At 49.1% G+C, this 22,470-nt stretch overlaps 1 protein-coding gene across 4 annotated transcripts; it reads right to left on the bottom strand.

The window, feature by feature from the left end:
* Positions 1 to 459: 459 nt before the first annotated feature.
* Positions 460 to 22,397, bottom strand: Pfas (phosphoribosylformylglycinamidine synthase). 4 transcript variants are annotated; one of them, XM_048366067.1, is made up of 28 exons: positions 22,350 to 22,397; positions 17,538 to 17,717; positions 17,317 to 17,452; positions 15,077 to 15,182; positions 14,163 to 14,352; positions 13,937 to 14,042; positions 12,954 to 13,094; positions 12,714 to 12,838; positions 12,426 to 12,554; positions 11,533 to 11,664; positions 11,276 to 11,404; positions 9,610 to 9,683; positions 9,332 to 9,488; positions 8,537 to 8,598; positions 8,257 to 8,418; positions 7,873 to 7,998; positions 7,605 to 7,736; positions 7,099 to 7,329; positions 6,776 to 6,956; positions 6,609 to 6,692; positions 6,007 to 6,162; positions 5,722 to 5,841; positions 5,292 to 5,437; positions 4,961 to 5,168; positions 4,759 to 4,850; positions 4,559 to 4,673; positions 1,939 to 2,262; positions 460 to 1,843 (listed from the first exon to the last, which is right to left on the bottom strand). In XM_048366067.1, exons 2-28 carry the CDS (start codon positions 17,677 to 17,679, stop codon positions 1,533 to 1,535), a joined length of 4,017 nt encoding a protein of 1,338 aa, XP_048222024.1. In that variant the 5' UTR covers positions 17,680 to 17,717; positions 22,350 to 22,397; the 3' UTR covers positions 460 to 1,532. The 4 variants fall into 4 exon arrangements, with proteins under 4 accessions (XP_048222024.1, XP_048222023.1, XP_048222025.1 ...); XM_048366066.1 differs by lacking the exon at positions 22,350 to 22,397 and adding an exon at positions 22,188 to 22,327; XM_048366068.1 differs by lacking the exon at positions 22,350 to 22,397 and adding an exon at positions 20,953 to 21,219.
* Between the last annotated feature and the right edge of the window lie 73 nt (positions 22,398 to 22,470).

Below are 22,470 nucleotides of genomic sequence, written 5' to 3' on the forward strand. Positions count from 1 at the left end.
TACAAGGAGAAATGGGAAAGTCAATAGCATTAAGAAGTTAAAGTTGTGTAGAATGGAATGAGCCTCAGGTGGGCAGTTTTCTTTGAAGGGGGTAGAGAAATCTGCAATGATACCCCAGCTCTCCCCAGTGATGTTGAAATATGAAATTAAAATCCCTGCTTGGAAGCCTGTTGCAGAGGAAGGGAAGAGAAGAGCTTCCTCCCTGAAATGACTTGCTAGGGATTTAGGTAGAGAAGAGGAACTGGGCTAAGCACAGGATTCTTGGATACTGAGAACAGAGTAGTCCTATCTAGTAGGTCATCTTACCCAGCCAGAAACTACCTCCAAAAATTTGAGGACAGGCACTGGTGGCTCAAACCTGTAATCCAAGCTACTCTGAAGGATCAAGGTTCAGAGTTCAAGGTCAGCCCGGGCAAAAAGTTAAGACCCCTGTCCATCTCAGTCAATAATGGGGCTTCATTTTCAGGAAAAAATTCTTTAATCAAGATGTCCCAACTTTTTTAGAGGGTCAACAGACTCAACTTGAACAATGTAGTAGGCCTGAGGAAGTGACTTCTGTATACATCTTTGGGAACAAAGTAAGCAAGAAATGATGGAGGGGAGCTGCTTCCTGGAAGTGCGACCTCCCCTTGGTAAGAATCAGCTGTCCCTCGAAAATTCAGTGACCAACCTGAAGCAGTTTAACTACCCATAAGCCTTCCTTTGCTAGAAAGGGGAGAGGAGCTATCAAGTATTTTGCTAAATGTCCTTGAGATCTCATTGTACATATTAGAAGTCCAACACCAGCTTGGCTCAGTGGTGCTATGTAGAGCTATTATCTTATATTTGGGTGCGTTGCTGCTTGGTGCCATAGCTAATCAAGACACTAACGAACTGAAGAAAACAGGACAAACAAATTTCAGGAATATGGACTTCAGAGGCAGGCACCAGGATGTCCCTGAAACACAGCCCGAAATCCCATCATGGGAAAATCCTGCAAGTAGCTTCCTCACATCTACCACCATACATGTTGTTATTTCCAGAAACAGATTTGCATATGCTCTCCACACTGTAAACCCCAAGAGAAAAGGGGAACACAATGCCAGGTGTGGCACAAGCCCATAGGCTGAGACAGGAAGATGAGAATTCCAGGGTTACAGAGTAAAACCCTATTTCAAACCAGCAATAAAAAAAAAGGGGGGGGGGGGCAGGGACCAATCCCTTAATATCCAAATGAGGAAAATGAGGCACACTGTGGTAATTTCTGGGGCATAAAGTGGGATCAGCAAAACCACCCCCAACTCTTAGCAGCTTTTTCCCCCGTAACAGGCTGTTTCCTGGGGTTGGAAGGAGGCAAACCATGTTAGGACATAGAACAGAGAACGGCTCGTTATGAAAGGCTAACAGATGCAGATTAGGAAAGCAACTGAGACAGTTTTGGCATTTTGGTCCTTGCTTGTCCAGGAGGCGATCGTGTGGGGTGCTCCTGAAGGTGATAGGGGAGAGGGCAGCAGACACTTGGGGAACTGGCTGTGGGCCCACCTCTGGCCTGTTCAGCAGCGTCCCTCCAGGGCCCAGTTCCAGGCATTGATGAAAAGCTGGAGCCAGGGGGAGGTGGTGAGGGTGTTGAATGGAGGGGGACTCCATGCCCACTGCCAGGGCCTCACAGCCCTCTCAGGGTGTGGCATGAGGGCCAGGTGGCGGCCATCATGGGAGCAGACACCAGCCACGCCCCCTGGTGACCCATTGGGATTCAGGGGGTACTGTTCTGTGGGGTTCCCATCATCATCTGCCCAATGGAGGGGAGCCAAGCCTTTGGCCTCGATCTGGGCTTGGAGTTCCAGAGAAGAAAATGCCATGTAACCTGGGAGGAAAGAAGGAAGGTGAAAGCCGAGTTCCTTCAGGCCCAACCCCCGCTCCAAGACACCAACCCTAAGCCCCCCTTTTCTAGGGCCTCACCTTCGCCATGAGCACTCCACACAGGAAGCACGGCCCCCTCCATCCCTCGCAGCATCAGGGCAGGACCTGGCCCCACACGCACGCTGGCCCATCGGGACTCAAAACGTCCAGACAGGTTGTGCCGAAGCAGAAGGCCAGGCTGGGCTGGCCAGGAGTCATGGTCCCCCTCTGCTGCCTCTTCATTGGGGTCAACTCCCACCCAGCCCAGCAGAGCCAACAGTTGACAGCCATTGCACACGCCCAAGCTGAAGGTGTCCGGCCGCTTCCGGAAGCGCCACAGCTCAGCTCTGGCCTGAGGGTTAAAGGTCACAGCAGCTGCCCACCCTAAGAGAAACAGGTAAGTTGAGATGAGATGTGGGAAGCCTGAGGAAAGGGGAAAGCTAAGAATGAACACCTCTGCAAGTGTTCCCTCTCTGTGGAGCCTGGAAACCTCAAGGGAAGAAAATCTCATTTGCTTTTTGGTTTTTTTTTTGCCAGTCCTGGGGCTTGAACTCAGGGCCTGTCCCTAGCTTCTTTTTGCTCAAGGCTAGCACTCTACCACTTGAGCCACAGCGCCACTTCCGGCTTTTTCTATATATGTGGTGCTGAGGAATCGAACCCAGGGCTTCATGTACATATAGATGAGGCAAGCACTCTACCACTAGGCCATATTCCCAGCCCCTCATTTGCTTTAGTTTCTATTATTTTCTTCTTTTTTTCCTGGTGATCCTATTTCAACTCAGGACTTTGTCCTTGCCAGGGAGGTGTTCTTATCACTTGAGCCCTGTTCCCAGCCCTTTTGGCTTTAGATATTTTTTGGATAGAATCTTGCATTTTTGCCCAAGCCAACCTCTACCTCCATCCTTCTATTTGCTCCTCCCTGTTAGCTTGGATGATAAGGTACACCACCCTGTCCAGCCTATTGGTTGTGACTGGAGGCTGGGGGGGGGGGGGGTCCTTCCTAACTTCTCCCATGCTGGCATCCATTGGTGATCCTCCTGTCTGTCTCCCAAATGGGTGGAATTACAGGAGTGAGCTACCATGCACAGCCCTATCATTATTTTTTTAAGAGTACTGAACTCAGCCTTGCACTCAAGTACTCTACCACTTGAACTACGCCCTCAGCAGCCCTCCTCATCTGTTTTCATCAGCTGTTGCTAATGGGGACCAAAAGTAGCCCATGATTATCTTTCTGCTAGCCATAAGCACATTAAAAAAATTTTTTTTCTACCAGGTGCTGATGGCTCATGCCTATAGTCCAGTCCTAGCTACTCAGGAAGCTGAAATGTGAGGAGCACAGTTCAAAGCCAGCCTGGGCTTTCAAGAAAGTCTCTATGAATCTTGTCTCTAAATAACCACTAAAACAAACAACAACAACAAAAATAAACTGGAAGTGGAGCTGTGACTCAAGTGGTAGAACTCAGGGACGATGCCCAGGCTCTGAATTCAAGCCCCAGGGCTGGCCCCCACACAAAAAAAATTTAGTTGCCTAACATTTAATTAAAAATAAGATTTGGGGGTGGTGATGACAATCATCAAGATACATGGTACACATGAACTGACATGGCCAAATGAAACCCCTTTGTACAATTATTTAGAGATAATATTAAAAATAATTTATTTTTGTCAGTTGTGGAGCTTGAACTCAGGGCCAGGGCCTCTCTGTGGTCAAGACTAGTGCTCTACCACTGGAGCCACAGCACCATTTCTGTTTTTTTAGTTGTTAACTGGAGGAAGAGTCTCATAGGGACTTTTCTGCCTGGCCTGGCCTCGAACCATGATCGTTAGATCTGTTTCCTGAGTAGCTAGGATTACAGGCATAAGCCACAGGCACCCAGCTAAAAAAAAATTTTTTTTAATAAAAAAGAATTAAACAAAAGTAAGATTTGGCCTGGAGATGCATGTAGCTCAGTGGTAGAGTGGTTACCTAGCATCCATAAGATCCTGGGTTCAATCCCTAACACCAGGTAGGAAAAATCAACAAAAAACCCACTGTATTTTGTTTGGTTTTGTTTTTGTTGCCAGTCCTGGAGCTCGAACTCAGGCAAGCACGGTCCCTGGCTTCTTTTTGCTCAAGGCTAGCACTCTGCCACTTGAGCCACAGCACCATTTCTGGCTTTTTCTATATATGTGGTGCTGAGGAATCGAACCCAGGGCTTCATGTATACGAGGCGAGCACTTTACCACTAGGCCATATTCCCAGCCCCCAAACCCACTATATTTTGACGTGTCTCAAAACACCAAAGACCTGGCCTTAGCTGGGCATGGTAGTGACACCTGTTAATTTTAGCACTCAGGAGACTGAGGTAGGCAGATTCAGAGTTTCAGGTTGGTCTGGGCTACAAGGTAACACTTTGCCTCAAAAGCCCCAAGATCTGAGCATGCATAGCCATCTTCCCCACAAGACTGTCTGCTCAAGCTGGGCAGCAACTGCCCCTTTAAATAGGACATGCACCTTCGAGGTTGGCACAGCCCCATCCAGCCACCCACCTCAGCTTTCTGCTGGTATCTGGCCTTGAGCCAGATTGTTTACTCTCCTCTGGTTTTGTGGAGGTAACAGGCTAATCCCTAACCCAGAAGAAGGGGGCCAAGGTACCTCCTCAGTTCTATGTGGAAGAGCTGCTGTAGTGTGCACACTGACCTTTGGCAGAGCCTAGGACATCTGCATAGCTGAAGCCGCCCACGAAGGCCACACCAGTGAATGTGTCCAGCCCAATGGCCCCACAGCAGAGGTCCTGCATGGTCACATCCCAGACCTAGCAGGACAGGGAGAAGATCAGAAGAGCCACAGCCCAAGGCTGTTGTGGCAAGGCCCCCAGGCCTGCCAGCCACCTTGCTTACCTCAAACCCAGCCAAATGGAAGGCATCAGCCATCTCCCGGTCTCCATTACTGCCCTCTTCTCGCAAGATGGCGACTCGAGGGGTGGGACCACCTGGAAGAAGTGATTTGAACCTAAGGATTACCCCACCACAACTACCCACACAACTTCTCCAGGCTGGCTCAGGAGTCCACTCCATGTTCCACGCCCAAGGAAGCCCTTACCTGGCTCCCTAGGCACGGAGGCCGTGGGGAAGGTGGGAGGCAGGCAGTAGCTAGGCCCTGTCCGCTCCCTCAAGCCCCGCTCCTCCTCTGCTACGCAGTGTGGCTCAGCCTGCAGCCGGTCCAGCTGAAAACTCGTCTCCTCCCAGAGGGCTCGCAGCTGCCCTACAGGCTCCTCCACAACCACAGCCCCATTCACTGACACCCGGACCTGGGAAGGGGAAATCATCAATCAAGGGCTAGAAGAAAGAACCATCCTCCATGGCAGGCAAGGTGACCCAAGCTTCCTAACTCCAATCCCCCATGGGCACTGCTCTCTCCCTGGCTTCCTCACCATAGCATGAGGGCCAGGCTTGCCTGTGCAGCCCAGCTCCAGGCAGTGCAGGCCAGCGCTCCAGTACTGCTGCAGCACTCCAGCCACATCTGGTTCCTGCACCTCCAGCACGAGGCCTGGCTCCTCAGCAAACAGCGCTGGCAGCACTAAGGGAGCAAGGTGAGTGAGTCAAGGTGACAAGGGTACTGCCAGGACTCAGGGTGGGACGAAGACTGGGAAGATGAGACGAGGAGTTGTGCCAGGGACTGTGGGAGGTCTGAGAGGGCTGTAGTCAGAAACAGGGAGTACAATTGGGTCAGAGGTCAGAAGGCAGCACAAAAAAAGATGGGGAAGACTCATCAAACAAGCCAGAGACACTCCATTCTTTACCAAATGGGGTCTGCAGGGTGGGGGAGGCAGTTAAGCCTGAGAGAGACCCTCAATTTCTCACCATCAACCCCTGGGGCAGGCACATCCACTTCTATCCCACAATTCCCAGCAAAGGCCATCTCCAGCAGGCAGGTGATGAGGCCTCCATCACTGACATCATGACCCGAGCAGAGGCTGCGGTCTAGAGGAAGAAAACACTCATCAGCTCTGGGCAAGCCTGACAGCTGGTGAGGTGTGAGAAGGCAGACATACACTGAACCAGGGGCAGGGCCTGGATCACTTCAGCTCCATACTAGCTCTCTCAGCTTGTGAAACTCTATCACCATACTCACCCAAGCTCACTCACCTTTCAGCAACCCCTGGGTGATGTTGAAGGCCAGCACCAGGTTCTCAGGAAGGTCCAGATCAGGAGGGTGGTCCCCAAGCTGGGAGAAGCACTGGGCCAGAGCTGTACCCCCCAGGCGGTGCTGCCCAGGGCTCAGAGGCACGTAGAGCAGATGGCCTGAGGAGAAAGTATGGGGTAACGGAAGAGGATAGTCAGCTCAGGAAGATCTGTCTTTACAGTGTTCCCAGCCTCGCCAGTGCCAGTGGCTCACACCTGTAATCCTAGCTACTCAGGAGGCTGAGATCTAAGGATCACAGTTCAAAACCAGCCTGAGTAGAAACGTCCGTGAGACTCTTATCTCCAATAAACCACTCCAAAAACCACACACTCAACTGGCAGAGCACTAGCTTTGAGCTGAAGAGCTCAGGGACAGTGCCCATGCCCAGAGTTCAAGCCTCACGACTGACAAAAAAGAAAAGTGTTCCCATCCTTGCATAACATCTCAGTATGCCAGTCCCAGAAAGCGACAGCCTTGCACCAAGAAGATGGCACCTAGGACTCACAAATCAGACTTCAAGCCAAGGATGGTTTCAAATGATGCAGGGAGGAGAACGAATCCATACCTCTCCCCCCAGGGTGCTTGAGGTCAGGAGTCACGGTGGCTGTGATGTCCGGACAGACAGCATAGGCTGAGATGACCAGTGACCCTACAGAATAAGGAGTAAGATAGACCGAAACACCCGATCAACCCCACAACCCTCTCCCTCCCTCAAGAGGCCCTGAGCCTCACCAGGAGCCTGCACAGTCTCAGTGCCAACCCGGGCAGCCATGCTGAGGGAATCCTTGCCACCATCCACCGCCACACCCAGGGCTGCCATCACAGCCACCATAGCCTCGCAGGCATCCGCCAGAGCTGCACCCTCGCCTGGGAGCTTGGCTGCCCACATCCAGTTCCCACTGCATTTCACATCCTGAGAACAGTGATGCTGGCATTAGAGAAGGGAGGTGCACAGAGCCTGGGAGCTTAAGAACTTGAAAAATGAAGGGCAAGAAGGAGAATAAGCCACTGATGGTGAGATATGCAGGCCAGGCAGAAGCTGCAGGGGGACTTACCCGGAGATCAGTGACCAGAGCAAACACCAGATTGGTGAGAGCTTCAGCCACAGCCAGCCGGGCAGCAATCTTGGAGTCGAGCAGGCTCTTCACTGGCTGCTCCCCCAGAGCAGTGGCAGCCCCTATGAGCTCCTGGTGACTCAGTGCCACAACAGCCACGTCAGCCAGCGGAGTGTGCAGGGGCCCTACACACTGCTGCTGGGCGACAAGGCCGCCTACCGAGCGGTCGACCTGTGGACCCAGGGGAAATTGGCAAGAGGGTAAAGGGACAGGGAGATGACATAGGGAAGTGGGAGACCCAGCTTCCCCCAACATGCAGGAAAGAGCATGAAGAGGGTGAACAGCAAGGAGACCAGGCCATGAGGAAGGCTATTTTGTCCCTGCTACATACCTCCCCACCCCTAGGCCTATGGCCCCCTATCAGAGTCCCTGAGGGTGGGAGGCCAAGGAGGTCATGAGAAGGAAGGATGTAGGGGCTGGGGGGCCCCAGTAGGGTGTGGGAGGACCTTGTTGGTGAGGTAGCGCTTGCTAGCCACAGCAGGCAGTCTTAGAACTCTCTCAAGGGCCTGGCGCACACTCAGCCCTGGTGGCAAGGATAGAGGCTGTAGCACAGGAGGGTTCCTCTTGAGGAAGAATTCCTGTGATAGAAACAGCAATAGGGATGTCTGAGCATCCAGGTATGTGGGCACACAGGTGACAAAGCACCTGTATACAGAAGGGGGGGCTTGGAAGATGATCATAGAGAAAAAACACTCTCATCCCTATCCCGAATACCTTCTGAGGCATCTTGCCCAGCACCCATTCTAGTTCCAGGTCCACAGGAGTTGGAGGAGGCCTTGGGGGGACATCACCCTGGCCATTTCTTCCCAAAGGACACTCGCGATCATCCACCAGCACTATCTATGGACCAGAGAAACGAGACTACGAATACAGCAGGGAATGAACCCAGATGTCAGGACAGACACCAGGCACGCTCCCTCTGCCCTTTATTCGGCTTCCCCTGCAGAACCCCACCTTCTTTCCGCTGCCTACTTCTGTTCCCCATACCTGCTTGCCCACATCTCCATGCTCTTCTCTTCTCCATCCCTTGGCCATTCTCCCTCCAGCCCACATATCCAGACAACCCAAGCCTGCCTACAGGATCTGCTCACAACTTACCCTCCTGTCTCCAGTGATAGTTCCCACAAAGCAGGCAGGGCAGCGTTCCCGGGCACTGACCCGACTCAGGAAGTCCCTGTGGCAGGATCTCAGCAAAAGTGCATTTGACTCCTGGTACTCAGCCCCCCAGATTTCCAGGGCATTCAGGGTTGGGTCACCCAGCTGCACAGCCACATAGGAAGGAAGGAGAAAGTCAGTGGGCACTGTCATGCTTCACACTGATGCTGGGAATGGAAGACAGGGAAGGATAGGTGCTGGGGGAAGAGAGGATGACACTCACCTGGAAGCAGCTGGTGTAAATGACAGCTCCCGCGGGGTCACTCAGCTCCTTCAGAACATTGCCTAGTGAGAGGATTGCAAGGAGATGGTGGTGACCCCATCATGGTCAGTTCCATGTAAACAAAGGACACTCAGTTCCTGGTCTCCAACTGTCCCAGGGAAACTGGCTCCACTCTCTACCCAATCCTGTCCAAAATGTACAGGGGGGTCAAGTGCCAATGGCTCATGCCCATAGGCCTAGCTACTCAGGAGGCTGAGATTTGAGAGGATGACAGTTCAAAGCCAGCCTAGGGCAAGAAAGTCTATGAGATTCTTATCTCCAATTAACCAACAAAAAGCCAGGGATAGGAATGTGTGGCCTAGTGGTAGAGTGCTTGCCTGGCATGCATAAATCCCTGGGTTCAATTCCTCAGTACCACATAAACAGAAAAAGCCAGAAGTGGTGCTGTGGCTCAAGTGATAAGAGTGCTAGCTAGCCTTGAGCAAAAGAAGCTCAGGGACAATGCCCAGGACCTAAGTTCAAGCTGCAGGATGGGCCAAAAAAAAAGCCAGAAGTAGAGATGTAGCTTAAGTAGCTGACTGCCAGCCTTGAGTGGGGGAAAAAAAAAAAGCTAAGGATAGCACCCAGGCCCTTTCAAGCTCTAGTACCAACACAGACAGACAGACAGACACACACACACATACACACACAGTACAATGGGTAAAGATGTTGATGCGGAGCTGGTGAAGGCTGCAGATCCTTGATGCCTTATAATGAATGAAATCTATCAGCAGACAAGGTGGGCCCAGTGCTCACCATTGCCACCAGCGCCTTGGTCATGGAGGCTGCAGATGGGGTTTCCCCTGGGAGCCTCCACACAAGCCCGGATCACACGATTCATCTTCTGTTCCATCTCCGGGTCTCCTCGCTGCACAGCTCCAAAGTCCAGGTCACTGGCATTGTCTCCCTGTACCTGGGGGAACATAAAACATAGCTCAGCTCCTGGAGGCTAGAAAAAAAAGCCACACCCTAGCCAGGCACTCCTGCAGCTCAGTGACAACACAGAATCTGTGTCCCTAGCTATTCAAGCTCACCTGCACAGACGAAGCAGCTCCACCCCCAACTCCAATCCGGTAGACAGGACCCCCAACCTTTACAACCTCCATGCCTACAGGGAAGGAGTGTAGAATCAGATTGTAAGGGAACAGCAACACAAGAGGCCATTAATGTAAGGAAGTATGAGGGGAATGAGATCTTAGCATTTCACTAGATGGAGAGCCAACTATACAATCTCTAGAGAAGACAACGTGCCCACAAAGTACACAAACACAGCTCTTCTTTGGGAAAATGCTTCAAAGAGTTATTCCTAGCTGGAGTCAATAGTTCACAGCAGTAATCCTAGCTGCTCAAGAAGCTAAGTTCGAAGCCAACCCAGGCACGAAAGTCCGAGAGACTCTGATCTCAAATTAAACACCAGAAAGAAATCAGAAGAGGAGCTGTGGCTCAAGTGGTAGAGTGCTAACCTTGAGCAAAAAAAGCTAATGGACAGCACCAAGGCCCTGAATTCAAGCCCTACAATTGGCACACGCATGTGTACACATACACACACACACAGACACACACATGATCAAAATGGTATCTGAGGGACTGGGGATGTAATTCAATGGCAGATATTTTCCTTAGCATGTGTCAGGTCCTGGGGGTTCAAAGATCAAAAGAAAAAAATGCACCACAAACCTACAGGTAAAAGTTAAAATTATAAAAGTATTTGAGGGGGCTGGGAATATGGCCTAGTGGCAAGAGTGCTTGCCTCCTACACATGAAGCTCTCAGTTCGATTCCCCAGCACCACATATATGGAAAACGGCCAGAAGGGGCGCTGTGGTTCAGGTGGCAGAGTGCTAGCCTTGAGCAAAAAGAAGCCAGGGACAGTGCTCAGGCACTGAGTCCAAGGACCAAGACTGGCCAAAAAAAAAAGTATTTGAGGGCTGGGAATGTAGCTTGGCGGGAGAGTGCTTGCCTAGCATGAAGCCCTGGGTTCAATTCCTCAGGACTACATAAACAGAAAAAGCCAGAGGTGGTGCTATGGCTCAAATGGTAGAGTGCTCGCCTTAAGCAAAAGAAGCTTAGGGACAGTGCTCAAACCCTGAGTTCAAGGCCCAGGACTGGCCAAAAAAAAAAAAAAAAAGTATCTGGGGGGCTGGAAATATGGCCTAGTGGCAAGAGTTTTTGCCTCATATACATGAAGCCCTGGGTTTGATTCCTCAGCACCACATATATAGAAAGAGCCAGAAGAGGCGCTGTGGCTCAAGAGGTAGAGTGCTAGCCTTGAGCAAAAAAAAGCTAGGGACAGTTGCTCAGACCCAGAGCAAGCACCAGGACTGGCAAAATAAAAACCAAACATGAAAAGTATCTAAGGAAGACATACAAGTAAATCTTTGTGACCTTGGATTAGGCAATGCTTTCTTATTGACACACAAACAAAAAAAGAAAAAAAAATACACCTAGCTACTCAGAAGAATGACTGAGATCTCGGGATCTGGTTCAAAGCTAGCCCAGGAGAAAAGTCCGTGAGACTCAAGTGGCAGAGCACCAGGCCTCAAGTAAAAAGCTAAGGGACAATGCCCAGACCCCAAGTTCAAGCCCCAGTACAAAAAGAAAAACAACAAAAAATTGCGACAGAAGGTCCTTATAATCCTCTCCTGGCAGCTGCTCTGCACTGGGAAGATGGCTAGACACAGAGAAAGGCAGCAGCTCTTACCAGGCTCTGGGAGCTCCTTGCCCACGTGCTCATCTTCCATGGACCCAATGCCACCGCTAAACATGATGGGCTTGATCCACTCACGCCGTTGACCATTTGGGAGCTGGAGTCCCAAGGAACGGGCAAAGCCTGGAGTGCAGACATCACAAGGGAGGGGGAAGAGACCACTCCCCAGCCCAATGTCTTTACCCCTGGACACTGCCCCCAAGTCCCTCTAGGATTGATGTTTAATATTCTCCCATACTCCCAAGGCTTACCAGCTAGCACTGGTTCCCCAAACTTGTTGCCATAGTCGGAAGCCCCGTTACTGGCCTCAATGGCAACCTCCAGGGGCCGGGCAAAGTTCCCAGGGTACTGGAAGCTTGGATCCTCCCAGGGAAGATCATAACCTGAGAGGGAAGAAGAAAGCTGAGTAGACTGTAAAAATGGAGGATGGAGGATACATTTCAGGAAAGTGTAAGCTACCAAGGACTCCCTGTTAGGTGGGAGGTGAAGAGCCTGCTGAGTATTGGTCTGCTCTTCACCTCCCACACCAGCCTTCCTTCCTCTCAGCATCAGATTTCTTCATGGGACAGGGGGTAAAACTCAAGAGTTTTGTACATGCTAAATAAGAATTCTTTATCACTGAGCTATAGCCCAGTCCCAGGATCAGATTTCCTCAAGATCAAGAAACTGAATTTCTGGCAAAAGTGTTGATCACAGATCCATCTAATATCATATTTCCTGAGTGAATGGTAGTTCCTTCCTTCCCTCCGTTCTTTTTTTGCTGGTCCTAGGGATTGAATTCAGGGCCTGGGCACTGTCCCTGAGCCTCTTTGTGCTCAAGGCTAGCGCTCTATAGCACTTTGAGCCATAGAGACGCTTCTGTATTTTCCAAGTAGTTTACTGAAGATAGGAGTCTCATGGGCTTTCCTGCCTGGGCTGGCTTTGAACTGTGATCCTCAGATCTCAGCCTCCTGAGTAGCGAGGATTACAGGCAGGAGTAAGCCACCAGCGCCTGGCTAGATGGTAGTTTCTAAAGGAAAATTGTGGTTCTGCAAAGCCAGTCCTAAGAAAAGGTACCCAGATGACTCCGTCCTGAGAGAGAGAAGTTTGGTGTCTTCCAGGACGAAGAATCTGGAAAGGAAGGCAAGTAGAAAGGAGATGGCACCTGGGATGTGCAGGTTTCCAAAGCAATAGCCAGCAGTGCCAGCCACCACATGGGCCCCGCGGCCCGTGCACTGGACGTCTCGGATCCGGCCCCCCGTGCCTGTGGTGGCACCGCTGAAGGGGGCCACTCCTGTAAAGAGAAAAGGGAAGAAAGAAGTGTGGGTGTCACAGAGACAAAGCCAACCCTGACCACCCATGGGAATAAGGACAGCTTCCATGTTTCAGGCTCAGACCCAGAGGCCTGGGACCTGGACCTTCCCTTTCTCCCTAACCTCACCTAATCCCTTACCTGTGGGAAAGTTGTGTGTCTCTGCAGTGAAAACAACATGTCTTAGCCTCTGCTGTGGCCGAAAGCAGCTCGGCTGTGTAGGGTCCTCGGGCTGTAGAAATCGGACTGCCTTCCCCTGGATTGCACTGTGGATACATCCATTCTGTTCCCTGCTCTCTTCCTGATCTAGACCAAACCAACGAGGGCCTGGGCTCCCTATCCCCCAGTATCAAGGCCACCCCAGCCCAGGGCACTGCCAACCTGCTGTTGTCACAGAACTTGAGGACGTTATTAGGATTTGAAGATGTCTGTGTACTCATGATGGACTCAAATAGAGAATGTGGCAGCTTTTCCCCATCCACGTAGAGCTGGCCCTTGAAGAACCAGTGTCTGCTATGCTCGCTGCAGGGTGACAAGGGGAGGGAAAGGTAGGAGAGGAACAAATGTCATTCTTCAGTATCATGTATTCTCAACAGGAGTTACAGCCTATTCCTTTTCTAAAAAATTATTTATTTCATTTATATGGTACCAACAAATTGAACCCAAGGCCTTATGCAAGCTAGGCAAACACTCTACTACTAAGCCACATTGCCAGCCCCTGCAGCCTATTCTTACTATTTGTTGTTGTTTTGTGCTGGTCCCAGGGAGTGAACTAAGGAGCTAGATGCTGTCCTTTAACTTTTTTTTTTTGCCAGTCCTGGGGCTTGGACTCAGAGCCTGAGCACTGTCCCTGGCTTCTTTTGCTCAAGGCTAGCAACTCTACCTCTTGAGCCACAGGGCCACTTCAGGCCTTTTCTGTTTATGTGGTGTTGAGGAATCACTACATGCATGCTAGCTAAGTTCTCTACCACTAAGCTACATTCCCAGCCCCTTCTTTTACTTTTTTGCTCAAGGCTAGCACTCTACCGCTTGAGCCACAGCTCCACTTCCAGCTTTTCTGGTGCTTCATTGGAGTCTCATGGAGTTTCCTGCCCCAGCTGACTTTAAACCAGGATCCTCTGAGCCAGTACCACTCAGCCTTAGTATTTGTAATATATTCCAGAAACCTATCACTTAACAAGCACTCTACTACAATGGACTATCCAAAGTGAAGATTAAACCAAAGATTTGAAGGTAGATTCCTGGAGGGGCAGAAAGCCTAGGTGCTCGGACTCAGGAGGTCCCTACAGTGAGGGAGAGCCAAGAAGACAAGTCCCCATGGCCTTCTCTTCTAAATTCCATGGGGTTGACCCGTGCCTCCTCACCTATTGGACTGGGCCAAATCAAAGGCCTCTACAGTGCTTGGATTCCGCTGCAGCTCCTGGAAGCGCTTGGTGTAGAAATCCAGGTCCCAGGAGTCTAGAGCTAGACCTGGGAGACAAACTCAGAGCTGGAGGGGCTGACTAGTCCTCAGGTGATGATACTTCAGTCTCAACATCCCTGCTGGACTATCCTGGCTGGTTCCTACCTCTCCCAGGGACCCCTGCTTACCTAGCTCCTGGTTGGCTTTCTCCAGGGCAGCCCGACCCTCAGCCAGTATGTTAATGGGACCATGAAGAGGGGCTGGGATGCTCTCAGGGGAGAAGCTCTGGATGGGATTGGGAAAGTGCTGCTCCGTCATCCGGTCATGGAGGGCAGCCAGAGCAATGGCTTCTATCTCAGCCGAAGGAGGGTTGGAAAACTAGCAATGAGACACACAGAGATCAAGGGATAGAGTTGAAGAATGGAAACTAAGGGCCCATCCTCAGCCCTTTAATGTAAAGCCAGCCTACTTCATCTTTATGTGGCTTTTTTTTTCTTTTGCAGTACCAGTATCAAACTCAGGACCACATATCTCCTATACAAACCATTATCACTAAGCTATATCCTTAGATTCCATGTAGCATCTTCGTTTAAGCCACACAAAAAAAGTTTCCCTTAGCTGGGTACCAATGGCTCACGCCTGTAATCCTAGCTACTCAGGAGGCGGAGATCTGGGGATCAAGGTTCAAACCCAGCCTAGGCAGAAAAGTCCATGAGACTCTTATCTCCAATTAGGCACCAGAAAACTAGAAGTGGCTCTGTGGCTCAAGTGGTAGAGCACTAGCCTAGAGGTGAAAAGCTCAGGGACAATGCCCATGCCCAGAGTTCAACAAACAATGAGGGGTGGGGGGGAAACTCCCTTCCAGACATGAACCTATGCCAGAATGTAAATTTGTTCAGGAAGCCCAGGCTGGACTTCTACCTTACTCACCCTCAATTAGGTACCTGCAGGTAAGCAAACAACTTTCACAACCACGCAGTTTCCACCCCACCCCCACCCCCACCCCCACCCCCAGCGTTTCCTATTACTTTCCCAGAGTTTAGGAACTAATCTCTTAACTCTGATGCACCTGATTCTCTACCCTGACAGTCTACTGCCTCACCGAAAGCCGGTAGCGCCGGGTAGTCTCCACTCGTTCCACAGCCTCCAATCCAGAGGCCTGGCACACAGAAACAATGTTGGTGGACGCTGGAGTTGAAAAATTCAGCCTGAAGAGTTAAGCAGATGATTAGAATCTGAGAGTTTGCAGGGCTCAGCTAAAAGTGGATCTTTTTCCGGTTGTGGAGTTTGAGCTCAGGGCCTGAGTGCTGTTCCAACGCCTTTGTGCTCAAGGATAGCATTCTACTACTTGAGCCACGTCGCCACTTCCAGTCTTTGAGCGGTTTATTGGAGTTAAGAGTGAGTCTCATAGGACTTCTCTGCCAGGCTGGCTTTGAACTGAACTGTGATCCTTAGATCTCAGCCTCCTGAGTAGCTAGAATTACAGACGTGAGCCACTGTAGCCTGGCCTCATTATTCTTTTATTTATTTTTTTCTTCTTTTTTCTTTTTTTGCCAGTTCTAGGGCTTGGACTCAAGGCCTGAGCACTGTTCCTGGCTTCCTTTTTGCTCAAGGCTGTTAGCACTCTGCCACTAGAACCACAACACCACTTCTGGCCTCATATATGTCGTGCTGAGTAATCGAACCCAGGGCTTCATGTATATGAAGCAAGCACTCTTGCCACTAGGCCATATTCCTAGCTCCTCACTAGTCTTTTTCTACTGGTCTTAAGCTTAAGACTGGTCATCAAGAAACCTGCTTTCAAAAGTCACTCAAGGCTGGGGATATGGCCTAGTGGCAAGAGAGCTTGCCTCGTATACATGAGGCCCTGGGTTCGATTCCCCAGCACCACATATACAGAAAACGGCCAGAAGTGGCGCTGTGGCTCAAGTGGCAGAGTGCTAGCCTTGAGCAAAAGGAAGCCAGGGACAGTGCTCAGGCCCTGAGTCCAAGGCCCAGGACTGGCCAAAAAAAAAAAAAAAAGTCACTCAAGTTCAGCACCAGTAGCTTACCTCTATAATCCTAATTTACTCAGGAGGCTGAGAACCAGAGGATGGCAATTTGAGGCCAGCCTGAGCAGAGAAGTCTGAGAGGTTCCATTTCCTAACCAACAAAAAACTAGGCTGAGTGCTAGGGATATGGCCTAGTGGCAAGAGAGCTTGCCTCGTATACATGAGGCCCTGGGTTCAATTCCCCAGCACCGCATATACAGAAAACGGCCAGAAGTGGCGCTGTGGTTCAAGTGGCAGAGTGCTAGCCTTGAGCAAAAGAAGCCAGGGACAGTGCTCAGGCCATGAGTCCAAGGCTCAGGACTGGCCAAAAAAAACCTAGGCTGATGAAGTTGCTCAAGTGATAGAGTACCAGCTAAGCAGGTAAAAGGCCCTGAGTTCAAACCCTGATACCAAAAAAAAAGGCATTCAGACATGAGTGGCTCTCCTCTGTAATCCTACCTACTCAGGAGTCTGAGATCTGAGGATCAGAGTTTCAAAGCCAGCCCAGGCAGAAGAGTCTACAAAACTTTTTTTTTAAGTTTGTCTTGGGGCTTGAACTCCGGGCCTGGCGCTGCTCCTGAGCTCTTCAGCTCAAGGCTAGCACTCTACCACTTGAGCTACAGTGCCACTTCTGTTTTCTGGTGGTTAACTAGAGATCAGAGTCTCATAGACTTTCCTGCCTGGGCTGGCTTTGACCCACAATCCTCAGATCTCAGCCTCCTCAGTAGCCAGGATTATAGGCATGAGCCACAGAACCATCCCTAGAAAGCTCTTATCTCCAAACAGCTACTACACTTTGAGCCATGTAGACAGCTAACCTAGAGTGAAAAAGCCTAGCTGGGGGGCAGAGAGATAATTCATTCAACAACAACAACAAAAAGCTAAGTGCTAATGGCTCATGCCTATAATCCTAACTACTCAGGAGGCTGAGCTCTATCTAGGTTCAAAACCAACTAGACTGGAAAGTCCATGAGACTCATAGCTCTAATTAACTAGCAAAAAACAGAAATAGAGTTGCAGCTCCAGTCTTGAGCAAAAAAGCTTAGGGACAGCTCCCAGGCTCTGAGTTCAAGCCCCAGTGCCAGCACAAAAAAATAGAAACAAAAAATGGCTGCACCTAAAACTTATCAAAATGCAAGCAGTTTATTTCAAGAATATGTCTAGGAGCTAGATGGAACCAAAGGAAAACCAAAATCCTCCAAGGACCATAAGAAGAAGGAGTAAAATGGAAGCAGAAGGGGGAATCATGAATATGAAAGGAAAGATAAGCCTAGGAACATCAAACAAGCTGTCCAAGGATGAACCCACGTACCTGGGCCCAACTTCCAGCAGCAGGTCATTGGGGCCAGGAAGAAGCCAGGATTTCTCAGCAACATCATCCAGTAACAGGGGGCAACCAAACAGCCATAACAGCTTCTTCATCTCCTCGGCATTTGGGAGGGCTGTGGCTACAGGAAGACAGGGCACAAGAAAGCCTGAGGAACCTCCTGGCACCAGCAAACCTCCTTCAAGAATCTAATACCCGGGCCCAACCTGTCCAATCCACATTGTAGCACAGCTCTGTCTCGACACTCTGGAGCTCTGGGAGTTTCTCTTGAAGTTTCCGTAGAGCACGTCCAGATGCTGCTCCCTCATGGCCAGAGGGATGAACATAAAAGTGAAGGACTGGAGACATCTTTGCAGGTATCTTTCCTGAAGTGATGAGTTACAGTCCTTTAAAAAAAAAAAATGAATGTAAAGGATCTATTTAGGAAAACTATAAAAATCTAAAGAGAGAAATCAAGGAGGACACCAGGAATTGGAAAGAGCTTCCATGTTCATGGATAGGCAGAATCAATATTATGAAAATGGCCATACTGCCAAAAATGATATACAAATTCAACACAATCCCCATCAAAATCCCAACGACATTCTTTACTGAAATATAGAAAACAGCCCAAAAATTCATAGGGAACAACAAAAGACCTAGAATATCCAAAACGACTCTAGGAAAAAGCAGTGCAGGAGATATCACAATATCACAATACTGGATTTCAAGCTCTATTACAGAGCCATAACAAAAACAGCTTGATATCGGCACAAAAATAAACTGGAAAAATCAATGGAATAGATTGGAAGACCCAGAAATAAAACATACTTACAGTCAGCTGATTTTTGACAGAGGAGCCAAGGACATACAGTAGAAAAAATATTCATAGCCTCTTCAACTACTGGTGCTGGGAAAACTGGGCAGCCACATGTAGAAAAGTAGAAGTGGACCCCAGCTTGTCACCAAGCACTAAGATCAACTCAAAATGGATTAAAGACCTCAACATCAGACCTGAAACTCTGAAACTGCTGCAGGACAGAATAGGAGAGACACTAGAACTTATAGGCACAGGCAGGAACTTCCGGAACAGAGTCCTAGGAGCACTACAGATTGGAGAGAGACTCGAGAAATGGGACTACACTGAAATTAAAAGTTTCTGTTCAGCTAAAGACATAGCTACTAAACTACAAAGACAGCCAACCAATTGGGAAGATATTTACCAGCAATGCAACAACGGCCTAATATCCATCATATACTGGGAGCTCAAGAAATTAATCCCTCCCAAATCTAATAAACCAATCACTAAATGGGCAAGGGAGCTAAAGAGAGACTTCTCAGAAGAATGACAAAGCTCACCACCCATGGCCACAAAGGAAATGCAAATAAAAAACAACCCTAAGATGCCACCTTGCCCCAATCAAAATGGCCTATATTCTGAACTCAGACAACAACAAATGCTGGAGGGGATGTGGAGAAAGAGGAACCCTACTGCACTGCTGGTGGGAATGTAAACTAGTACAACCACTCTGGAAAGCAGTCTAGAGGTTCCTCAAAAAAATAGACATACCCTATGACCCAGCAATACCACTCCTAGGCATCTACCCTGAGCAATAGGAACTAGGATACGACAAGGACACCTGCACTTCCATATTCACTGCTGCACTGTTTACAATAGCCAAGATATGGGAACAACCCAGATGCCCCACTACAGATGAATGGATCCAAAATAATGTGGTGGTACCTATATAGAATGGAATTCTACGCAGCCATTACAAAGGATAAAATGGATGGAACTAGAATAAATCATGTTGAGTAAGATAAGCCAAAAAGATATGAGACAAACAGCATATGGTCTCCTTGATATGTGGGTGTTAGATTTAAAATACAACAAGATATAACAAAGTAAACAGGACTCAAGATACCAATAAACAGTGTGACCAAGAGGACAGTCTGGGAAGAAAAGCACCAAATAGTTAAGACCCAGGGGCTGGGAATATGGCCTAGTAAGTGTGCTTGCCTTGTATACATGAAGCCTTGGGTTCGATTCCTCAGCATCACATATATAGAAAAGGCCAGAAGTGGTGCTGTGGCTCAAGTGGCAGAGTGCTAGCCTTGAGCAAAAGGAAGCCAGGGACAGTGCTCAGGATGTACACCAAATAGTAAGACCCAAGCACCTCTTCGCATGTACATAAAATAACTTACAGACTGAAAAGAACACCAAAGATAAGGAAACAAAGGACCTCTTCTAAAACTGTTTTATTATTTTTAGATGACTCTATATTCTTTACCTCATATACGGAGTATACATGTGCACATCTGAGGGAAACTAGGAGGAGGGCACAGAAGGAGTAGAAAGTGGGTGAAAAAATATAACAGAGAGCTGGGCGCTGGTGGCTCACACCTGTAATCCTAGGTACGCAGGAGGCTGAGATCTGAGGATCATAGTACAAAACCAGCTGGGCAGAAAAGTCCATGAGAGGGCTGGGAATATGGCCTAATGGCAAGAGTGCTTGCCTCCTATACATGAAGCCCTAGGTTCAATTCCTCAGCAGCACATACATAGAAAAGGCCAGAAGTGGCGCTGTGGCTCAAGTGGCAGAGTGCTAGCCTTGAGCAAAAAGAAGCCAGGGACAGTGCTCAGGCCCTGAGTCCAAGCTCCAGGACTGGCAAAAAAAAAAAAAAAAAAAGAAAGAAAGAAAGAAAGAAAAGTCCATGAAATATTTATCTCCAATTAAGCACCAGAAAACATGAAGTAGCACTGTGGCTCAAGTGGTAGAGCGCTAGCCTTGAGCTGAAGAGCTCAGGTACAGTGCCCAGGCCGAGTTCAAGCCCCATAACCAACAACAACAACAAAAAGTGCAGTAGAGGGGCCCATCAGCTACACTGGACATTGATGAAAGTCAATTAAGCAACTCAAGGGTAGTGAAGAGAGGGAGGGAATGATAAAGAGGGAACAGATGGTACTAAGCAAAAGGAAAGAAATGTGCGTATCATCTGATCTGGAAGAAATGGTTTTATTGTTAAAGTTCATAGAGTACATAAGCTGTGTAGAGTAAAATGATTATTTTCATCAATTTGAAGGTTAAAATATGTACCATGATAATATATAGTTACTTAATCTCAATTTTTAAAAATTGAACAAGAGCTTATGTGTCTAAATTATTTGAAGTTTCTTTTTTGGGATGTGGGGTAGAGGTACTGAGGTTTGAACTCAGGGCAAAGAACTCGCTAAGCAGGTACTAAATCTCTTGAGCTACTTCATCAGTGCTTATTTCAGATTTTAAGGACAGCCTAGACATTAGTGATAAACTAGGACAAAATAACAGGCATTCTGAGAACCAAGGTAATCTTAAGATTTTAACTAATATGCAAAACATGGGCTGAGTGTAGCTCAGTAGTAATGTGCTTAGCATATACGAGGCCCTGAGCTTAACCTCAGTGTATGCATCTGCCCATAATCACCAAGTGGGTGTTGGTAACATGGGATGATGAGGTGCACATATACATTCCTTGGGATTCATGCAAGATCATAGGAACATAACTGTGAGGACAGAAGCCAGAGCCATGTCTGCTGTCCAAGAACTAGCTATTTAGCCCAGGCTGACCTCTAACTCATAATCCTCCAGCCACCACACTCACCTAGAATGCATCAGTCACACTAGTTTCTATTCTACTCCTTGAATTTGATAGGCTCAGTCCAAAAAGACATCATTACTTTTTTTTTTAACCCGACATTTGCTTTAATCTGATCTAGCTTTTTCTAGTTACCTAAAATTCCAGGGGAAATACACCTTCAAAAAAAGGCCTTAGGCCAGGCCCTGGTGGCTCACACCTATAATCCTAGCTACTCAGGAGACTAAGATATGAGGATAGCAGTTCAAAGCCAGCTCAGTAGGAAAGTCCATGAGACTCTTCCCGCTCAAGGCTAGCACTGTGCCACCTGAGCCACAGCGCCCCTTCTGGCCGTTTTCCATATATGTGGTGCTGGGGAATCGAACTGAGAGCTTCATGTGTAGGAGGCAAGCACTCTTGCCACTAGGCCATATTCCCAGCCCTCCATGAGACTCTTATCTCCAATTAACCACGAGAAAACCAGAAGTGGAAGAACGCTAGCCTTGAGCTGAAGAGCTTAAAGACAGTGCCCTGGCCCAGAGTTCAAGCCCCACGACCTACAAAGAAAAAAAAGGCCTTATTTGACCAGCCACTCTTAAGTAGTCATTACTTGCCAACTAAATACTCAAATTTATTATGCGGTATTTGCCACTTTGAAAGTTTTGTTTTTGGGTGGGGGTGGTCATGGGGATTGAACTTGGCCTAAGGGAGTTCTATGAGCTCTTCAGCTCAAGGCTAGAGCTCTATCACTTTGAGCTACAGCGTCACTTCCTGTTTTCTGGTGGTTAATTGGAGATAGAGTCCGCCACTGGCGCCTGGTTTTTACTATGTAGTCCTCACTAGAACAAAATCTAGTGGGCTGTGCCTGCTTCATATCCATTGAATTAGCAAAGCATAAACAATACCTACTTCATTAAAAAAAAAAAAAACCAACTTCCTACTTAAAAAGCAAAAAAGGACAACTTCTTGGCTGAGAGATTTCTACACAACTCAGCCCCTTGCCCCCCCCCCCCGCCCTTTTCAGGCCAGTCTTTACTGAAATCATCTTAAAATTTTCATCTTCTACTTCCAATTAAACATAAGCTCCAGGAGTACAGAGAGGGGTGTTGTCTACATCAGGGCTGTACCCCTAAAAAGAGCGTGGTGCATAATGCAAAGCAGAGGAGCGACACACTTTCTGTAAGATAAATCTATGGACTGGGAGGGAGGCGGGCCTCACACGTGGTTGGCCATCACATCAAGGGTCAGTGGAAGACGCTCACCAGCGGACGAACGCCCTACAGCAGAAATGCGGGCCCCCAGATGCGCCAACTCCGCCTGACAGAGGGGCTGAGGCCTTCCAGACCGCGCCCCGGGACGGCGACGAAGGAGCGCAGTGGCGGGCGAAGCGCCGGGGCTGGAAGCCGGCGAACCGAGACACTTACCCGAGCACAGACGGCCGCTCACGCCGCTCCACTTTCCAGCCTTCCCTGGCGTCATCCCCGCGCGCCGAGGGCGGTGCTCGGAGCGACCACGCCCCCGGAGCGGCCCTGCCCGCCCACTTCC

Source organism: Perognathus longimembris, chromosome 17, assembly GCF_023159225.1.
Source record: "Perognathus longimembris pacificus isolate PPM17 chromosome 17, ASM2315922v1, whole genome shotgun sequence".
In the NCBI taxonomy this organism is placed as follows: domain Eukaryota; kingdom Metazoa; phylum Chordata; class Mammalia; order Rodentia; family Heteromyidae; genus Perognathus; species Perognathus longimembris.